This window comes from Bidens hawaiensis, unplaced genomic scaffold (genome assembly GCF_021521415.1).
Source record: "Bidens hawaiensis isolate Kalapana, Puna unplaced genomic scaffold, B.hawaiensis_p1.1 tig00025672_1, whole genome shotgun sequence".
NCBI lineage: Eukaryota > Viridiplantae > Streptophyta > Magnoliopsida > Asterales > Asteraceae > Bidens > Bidens hawaiensis.
This window is the reverse complement of record NW_027505058.1, coordinates 142,874-152,104: the sequence shown is the minus strand read 5'-3', so window position 1 is coordinate 152,104 and position 9,231 is coordinate 142,874. Positions and strand designations below refer to the sequence as shown.

The following is a 9,231-nucleotide window of genomic DNA, read 5'->3' as shown; positions in this document are numbered from 1 at the left end:
AGACATGAACCCAACTTCTCCAAGTAACCACATGCACTGGATTAGGATTAATAATGTAACATGTATATGTCACTAATTCATGCATCCTTATTCACCTTCCACCCCTATATATATATACACACACAAACCTAACAAACTCAAACATATTTTAAACAACTCCAATTACACAATTGTACATAAATGAAAAATCACACTACTATAGATAAACCTAACTGGTACCGACTAAATTGCATCGGTAAAGGATCATTCGGTACCGTCAATCTCGCAGTCAACGAATCCGATCCTGGCCGTACGTTCGCAGTCAAATCCGTCAACAACAAATCCACGGAGCTTCTCCGTTGCTTAGACAACGAGATCAAAATTTTAAAAACTCTGACGTCACCTTACGTCATTGATTATCTCAATGACGACGTGACGTCAGAGTCTGGTTCTGTGTACCGGAACCTACACATGGAGTACATGCCAGGTGGAACGATTGCTGACGTGGCGGTTAGAAAACATATTAATGACGTGGATGTTCGGAGTTACACGTGGTGTATTACGTCAGCATTGAGCTACATTCATGGCAGAAATATTATTCATTGTGATGTAAAAGGCGCGAATGTGTTGATCGGAGATACTCCGGCGACGGCGAAGCTGGCGGATTTTGGTTCCGCGATGGAATTCGGTGGTTCTCCGGCGGTGACACGTGGCAGTCCGTTGTGGATGGCGCCGGAGGCAGTTAGAGGCGAGTATATAGGACCGGAGTCTGACGTGTGGTCGTTAGGGTGTACGGTTATTGAAATGATCACCGGAAAGCCAGCGTGGCAGGACGGAGGAGTTGATACTCTCCGGAGAATAGGATATTCCGATGAGGTACCGGAGATTCCATCTCCCGTACCTGATGATTTACGTGACTTTTTAAATAAGTGTTTAAAACGACGTCGTAGTGAAAGATGGAGCTGTGATCAGCTGCTACACCACCCGTTTCTATTATCCTGCACTTCACCGCATATCACAGTTTATAAATTATCTCCAAGATGCGTGTTCGATTGGTCTGACTCAAACTCAAGTTCTTTGAACGGGTACACGCTTGACACATGTCAATTTAGTAAAATAAATAAATATGACGCGAAAAAAAGGATTGGTAAATTGGCTTCAAGTTCAGGGGTAGTTTGGGAATCGGAAGGATGGGAGGTGGTACGGCACGTGACATATTCAACGTGGGAATATTTTGAGGGGGTAAATTTGGAATATACAGAAAGTGACCAAAGTACAAGTGGTGAAGCGTGGGGTACTATGGTGGATTGGATCTATAGAGATGGTGTTGATGTAAATAGGTGTTGTAGTTACATGTATGTTTATGTTTGGATTGTACATATGTTTGGGATGATTGTGTTTAATTTTAAAACTATTGAATATATTCGGTACACGCAATGGTTACTTAAATGCCTAGTCTTCTTTGGGTTTAAACGTAAACGGATTTACGTGGTTCAGTCTAAACACGTGAAATTTTTTTATAGATTAAAATTTATAAAGTTGTATGATGAGATACAAGTCATATGGCAAATTGGGCAATTGGCAATGGCATCTTAGCATCTACCCTTTTGAGTCGTGGGTGGGTGGTGATTTGGCACACTCATATACGAATTGAAATATTATATGATTGACACCTATAAAAAGATACAATATTGATATCGATTAATTGATGTGAAGTGGCGTGATAACACCGTTTTCAAGTGTAAAAAATGTAAGATGGGTAAAAATCATATAGCTTACTATCATTGTGGACTATTTTAAGGTTCTCTCATTTTCATAAAAGTCCATGACTATTTTACATGTTTAACAAAAAAAATATTACACCATAAAATCAAACATTTAATCTTCTTTAATTTTAGTACAGTATTGTTATTCTTTCTTAAAATAATCAACTTTTTTGAAATATCTCATGTTTTGTGTGTATAATGTGCATGATTATATGCATGTGTAATCATGAAAATAGGTTGTGTAATCATCAATCATCATATAAGTTGTGTTATGTACATGCACAATTTTCATATTAGTTTCGTGATCATATAGCTATGTGCGTAATTACTTTCTAGACGAAGTTACCACTTGACCTGAAGACACGTGTATGATAACTTTTTACGTTTTGTACACTAGTTCTTCGGATATTATTTTACCCTACATATATAATATGAGAATATTAAAATGAAAAAAAGAAGAAGCCTACTGATGTTTGCTGTTGCTATTGCTTTATGACCAACATTCAAAAACGAATGTGGCGAAGGAATATGCCTTAACAAAGAAGATAACACCATATAATTATATATACTTTTACAAGGCAATCATATATTTATGAAAATACTTGTATAACCTTTTAACTTATTTATATCCTTCATCAATATCCAAAGCTCTCCCTTTAAACCTTTGTAGTGTTTTGCATGATACATGCACTTTTGAATTACTTTTATGGCTATCATTATCCTAAACCAAGACAACCAACATGCGTCTAGAAATCAAATCCATGGGTAGATTTTCAATATAGTGTCACCTTTCGTCCTAGTTCTTATCCATTTTTAAAACGAAAAAAAATGAATTTTGTATGTACAGAAAGGTACATTACATGACCAATATTAAGAAAAAAATTGGAAAACCGTACAAGCAATTAACGATCGTATCTATCATGATTAGGGTGGCAATCTTGACCCAAACCCTTTCAAATGAGTCAATTTGAGTTGTTTTAAAAGTTAAATGAGTTGGTTTGGGTAAAAGGTTTTAACTAAATGGGTCAAAATGAGTCATTTGAAATTCCATTCTTTTATTTTCGGGTCAAAATGGGTCGGTAAGTTCAAAGAAATAGGTCGATGTGAGTTAGTGTCCTAAGGAAATGTGACAGGTTTCGGATCGGAATGGGTTTTCGTACAAGACAGGTTTCGGCACGAAACGGGTTTCAGATTGGAACAGGTTCGGTTCAAGTTTCAAGCTAACACGAGTTTTCACCCGTGACGTGTTGGGTTTTGGTTTCTTTTGTTTCTTTCTGGTCGATTCCGGACCCGTTTTTGTTCATTTTTTCAGTTTTGTTTTTGTTCAGTTTGAATTCTTTTAGTTTCGTTTTGATTGATTTTTTCGATTTCGATTGATGTGGTCCGGTTTTGGCTTTTTGTTTCTTTGTTTCATTTCGTCGATTCTTTCGGTTACGGTTCGATTCTAGGTGGTTTTTTTATGGAACGAGGACAACGTAGGAAACATTTTCGTGTTTTTACTTTTTTTGTTTATGATTTATATTTTGAGTTATAATTTTTTTCTTATTATTTTTAAATTTTTTTTGAGAGTTTTTTATCTTAATATAAAACCCTTCAAAAAAAATTCAAAAAAATAATTATAAAAATCATAACTTAAAATATAAATAAAAAACGAAAAATATAAAAAATCTAAAATGTTTCCGCCATTATTCTCGTTCACTAAAAAAAACCCGGTTCGACCCTAACATATTTCGACAATAACCCTTTTTTTAATTGACCCGTTTTGACCCAAACTCATTCTGACTCATACTCGTTTTGACCCATGACTCATTTCAACCCATGACTCGTTCGACCCAACCCAACCCATTTGCCACCTCTAATCATGATTAAAGCAACAAGTATAAATGTTTATGTATCATTAAAACAATCAATAATCAATGAATCATGCCCAGTAGAATCGCACCAATAGCAAAACTATAAGTAGGGTCTGAAGATTGTAGGACGTATCATTAAAACAATAGGTATAAGTGTTTATTTGTTTATTAATGTTCTCTATTTTAAATTTAAACATTCTAATACACTCACACACACACCTTGTTGATGATTTTATTGTTATCAAGTCATTTTAGTTGATTTGAATTAATGTAAACAAATATATTTCTTTTACATGTTAGAATGTGTTAAGTACACGTTTGAGATTATCCTTATTTCTGACACTGACGAATGTATGGCTAAGTGAATGTGCCGACTACGAGCGAAAAGTGGATTGCAATACTTTCAGAATTTGGATATTCGTTTTTGCATTCAAAATTTTAGATACGGATTCGGATACCAGATAACAAATGAAAGTAACCAAAATTTTCGAATACCCGACTTTGAACACCAAATGGAAGTAACCATAATTCGCTACTTCAATTCAAGCGCAAGCCCCCTTCTATTGCATAACCTAAAAAAGCTATAAACAAAGTAGAAAAGTGGTTGCGGGAACGATACGCTTTGGTTACCAGCGAACGCTTTCAAAGGCGACCAGTTTTCAATACTAGTTGTTACCTTACGCTGCCATTTTTTTAATATTCTTGAATAGCATGGCTGGGGGCTAAGATAACTCAAATGGGAGAGCCGTGTTATGGGTGACCTTATTGCACGGTTCAGAGAGCACTTGTGTATGTGATGCAAGTGAACGTGTACGAAAAAGCTGTCGTAAAGTTTCGTTGTTCGTTCCGTCGTCGACCCTATCTATGTTTCTACGATGGCCCAAGAACACGCTCATTCTTCAGCCGTAGAGAGACTTTTGAATTGCGGGGGTACCATTACGAGCTCAATATATACGAGTGTTTCTAAGATACTATAACCTTCATCTAATTAAAATTATATACAAGTGTGTCAAGTACAAATATTTGATAGATCATAGATTTATCTTTTATGTGTTTGTGTGATTTAACATTCTTAAACCACATGTTATACATTATTTAAGTCTTTGGTCATTAAATTATTAAGATATATCAGTATAACCAATTCATGGGTTAGGCCAGCTTAGGTAGTATTATTATAATAGTTGAAGTGGCATGGTGGTGAGTTGGTGTTTGTAAGACATGTTTGTTGTGAAGGGAGCAGCTAATCACCCACCTAATCATAGTATCATGCTCCTTAATCACATGTCATTAATTAATTAAGTCTCTTATATTGAGAAAATTTTTGATATTAATTATTGTAAGTGGTGTAGATCATTATTATATTATCCTTAATCCTTAAATGTTAATTATTAAAGGGATTTAAATCATATGTTTTATAAAAAAACCCGATCAACTTCTATTAACCATCTCGGAAAGTCACCTTAATTGGTCCATGACTAGGTCTTATTAGACGTTTAAATACAAAGAAATAAGTTAAACCTAAACTTAAGTAAAAAAAACGTAGTACTTTGATGAATAAGATAACATCAAGATCAAACATGCAACTCAACGAAGTTAAAATATATCTAACCACCAATTATTAAAGCTCTAGCGACCCTTATTACCTTATACAAGGTGACTTGTAGGAAGATTCGTGCACGTTTATTTACTAGTAGAAAATTGATTTGGGACTTCCACGAACTTTCTTTAAAAATAGATTCTTTTGGAATTGAGCGATGTTTTGGCTGGATCTCAAATTTGGGTTAGTAGTTATCTAAAATTCATATGACGTCTGCAGTAAGTAGAGTCTAAAAATTTATTTTTTTTCTGCTAAGCTATCTCATATTACATCCCCTCTTGATAGGGGTGTTCTTCGGGTTCGTTTTTCGGGTTTCGGGTTTTTCGGGTCGGGTTCTTCGGGTTTCAAAGTTTTAAATATTGACCCGAAACCCAACCCGAATCTCTCACGGGTTTTTCGGGTTCGGGTAATTCAGGTTCAGGTTTTTTTGGGTTGGGTTAATCGGGTTTCGAGTATCCTAGAAAACAAAATAAAAAACAAAAAAGTTTTATAAATTACAATGCTAATATTAAAATAACATATTATTCTTTGCTCGTAAACAAATAATTAAATAATAAATCAACATAACTTGATAAAACAATCCAAAAAAAGAGTAAAACTAACTCGAACCATAATCGCTTTCAATCGAGCGTGATTTAGTTGTTCGATTACGGTTGCTATTAGTAATAAACGAAAACATGAATTAACAATAAACAATCGATCTATAATAGTTGTAATGACAACAATCGATTATGACTAGATTTTAATAAATTTGGTGGCTGAGTCTATTATACCTAAATATATATTAATTTCAAAACTAAAAGTTTATTCGGGTTGACCCAAAACTTATAAATCAAACCCGAGAAACAACCCGAATTACTTCGGTTCGGGTTCGGGTTAGTCTTTTCTCGGGTTCGGATTTTTTGGGTCGCGTTAGTTCGGGTTCGGGTAGTGTTTTCTCGGGTTGGGTTTCGGGTAAAAGTGACAGCCCTACCTCTTGATATAAGATAATGATTCTAGCAAAAACACATGCATCTTGAACACTTATATAGGGTTTGGACCGAATACAAACAAAATTAACGTACTAACTGTAAGAATCAAGTAGAGTAATTACATAACTACTTATGTAATTACTCTACTTGATTCTTACAATTAATACGTTAATTTCAATTGTACGTTAACCCCCCTCCCCCAACCCACCAAAAACAAACCCCACAAATCGGGTTCACCTTGAAAACCCGAACCGGTTCGGAACCGGGTTTTTTTACACCGGGTAGAAAATGACACCGGTTCCAGTCAGGAACCGGTTCGGTTCCCGACCCGAACCGATGCCCAGAAATGCAAACTTTTAGGAACCGGGGTAGGGTTGGAATCGGACCGGTTATTACGTAAAAACCGGTTCCACCGGGTTTTTTTTAAATTCAACCAATATAGCCGTTAGAAACCGGTTCCAACGGCTATATAGCCGTTTTTTGACCGTTGGAACCGGTTTTATTACTATATTTAGCCATTTTTCATTCTATAAATACCAATGTATGAGTGTGTACTTGTTAAACCACTTCCAAAACTATAAAACACACTCCAAAACACAATTAAGCTTAAACCGACAACAAATGGCAACTAATGACGACGTTGTTATGGTGATCGAAACAACAAGATGCCCGGATGTTTAGGTTCATTACGATTTGTGTCTAATGACCGACTCACATGAGATGGCACGTTGCAAATATTGCTCGAAGTTTCTTAAAGCATGGACCAACTCGACATTACGAAAACACACGAATAAGTATTGTCGAGAGAAAAGAAGTTTGGATGCTAAAAAAGCGGAAGTGGGAGAATCGTCTGGCTCTACAACCCAAAAATAAGTATTCCCGAATTAAAACGACAGACTTTGTTTTTTAAGTTTTAGTTGTTATGTTTAGTATCGTTTATGTTTTAATAATGTTTGTAATAGTTATTGTTTAAATAAATAAAATGTTCGTCGTTATTAAAAAAGTAACAAAAAATTAATCATGAGTAACAAAAGTAATTATAATTAAACAAATCAAAACTAAATATTAGTTGAACAAGTTACAAATAATTTTACTAAAACAAATAAAAAACACAAATTACAACTCTTCTTCGTCTTCATTATCGTCTTCACCCTCGTCTTCGTTATCGGAAGAAACCCCGTCCTCCACCTCCTCATCATGAATATGACGCTCTATTGGTATTTCGTCTTCAAAGTTCGCCTTGTGTTGTACACGATCCACCGCATCCAAATGGTCCTTTAGGCAAATGCAAACCTCTAGAGACTCGGGAGTTAATTTTGTTCTTCGCATAGATAACACCCTCCCACTAAGAGAAAAAACCGATTCGGAAGCAACCGTTGAGGCTTGTACGGCAAGCAAATCACGAGCCATGGCAGATAGAATGGGAAATTCGTTTTGTTTACCTTTCCACCAAGCCAACAAATCAATATTGCGAATTTCGTCGACCGTTGCGCCCTCAACATAGTTTGCTCCACTATATCGACCAAGTTCGCTAGTTGGTGTGTTTCCTCTTTGCCTTTTAGATGCCGATTCACGAATCCCATTCATCAAGTTTATAAGTGGGTCATTGCACGGTCTACTAGTTGTTTTTTTCACAAAAGACGATCTCGTGCTTGGACCATACATTTGAAAATAATGGTCATAAAGGTCTTGAAGGTTTTTGTTGAACTTTTCCTTCGCTTCCGTCGACAACTTCTGGTCGATCTCGTGCATACCTAAGTTGTCGAATATTTCCTCAATCGTTGTCTCAACCCCATTAACATTCCAATAGGGGTTTAATGCGGCGGCACAAGTAAAGACCGGCGGTATGTTTTCAAAATATTTTATGAACTTTTCCTTCATCACCGCAACAATATTCTTGAAGAGTTTGTTCTTCTCCGCAAAGCTTTTAAAAACACAAGACATATAGTACAATTATTGCAAAACCCAACAACTAGTAGGGTAATAGACTCCTGATAATTTTGTTGTTGACTTTTTGAACACGTCAAGATACTCCAACAAATAACCGACTTGGACCCAAACACTTTCCGGAAACATATCGGCCTCGCGTTCTTCAACAAGATTGTTATGAAAAGCTTGTAAAGTTTGGCGTTGGGCAAAAGCACACTTTAATATATGACAAGTTGAGTTCCAACAGGTTGGAACGTCCCAATTCGGCCCCAAATACTTTCTTTCAACCGACTTGCAATAGTTCTTATATTCAAGATGTCTTCTTTTACCACTTTTGAAGACATCTTGTAACATAAGTCTAAAGAATTTTAAATCGTCACAAATGTTTTCATTGTCAAGACCTTTTTGATCAACCAAGTTGATATGTGCAACACATCGAACATTGAAAAAATCCCCGAAACAAGGTGGTGAATATTTAATGATAATTTTTTCGGCCGCCTTAGTATTGTTTGATGCGTTGTCAAACGAAATCGAAAATATTTTATTTCTCAAATTGTAAGTCGTTATAACTTCATCAAGCAAGTCAAACAATTTTTCAGCGGTATGTGGGTACGGGAAGTTTTCAAAAGCTATGGTTCGTTTCATCAGTTGCCATGTCACCGGATCAACCCAATGAGCGTTGACACATATGTATGATTCGGGCAACCCGTGTGGTGCCGACCAAACATCGGTAGTTAAATTAACCATGGCTTCTAAAGAATGAAAAGAATCGATTAACTCTTTTTTAGCACACTCCCACAACCTGATACAATGACGTCTTAAGGTAGTACGACTTACATGTGTGTATCGCGGTTGTAGAGTTTCGCGAATCAACGACGTCAAATCCGGGTCATCAAAGTGGTTAAACGGCAAACCTCGTTGAATAACGAACTTTTCCATTCTATCTTGAACTTGAATCGTGTTGTAACGAAATAGTGTACCATCTTTACCCAAGTCAATTTGATCGGTCGCGTCAATCCCTTTCAACGCCTTGCAATATGGCTTCTCGATGTGCTTTCTCAAAGTAGAGTTGGAATCGTGCTTTAATAGTGAACCACATAGTTTGCAACGAGCCTTTTGATAACCTTCGTCATCCA

At 36.1% G+C, this 9,231-nt stretch overlaps 1 protein-coding gene across 1 annotated transcript; it reads left to right on the top strand.

Moving 5' to 3' along the window:
- Positions 1–1,575, top strand: LOC143610321 (mitogen-activated protein kinase kinase kinase 18-like). The gene has a single exon (XM_077084831.1). The coding sequence runs from the start codon at positions 181–183 to the stop codon at positions 1,573–1,575; it is 1,395 nt and encodes a 464-aa protein (XP_076940946.1). The 5' UTR covers positions 1–180.
- Positions 1,576–9,231: the final 7,656 nt, after the last annotated feature.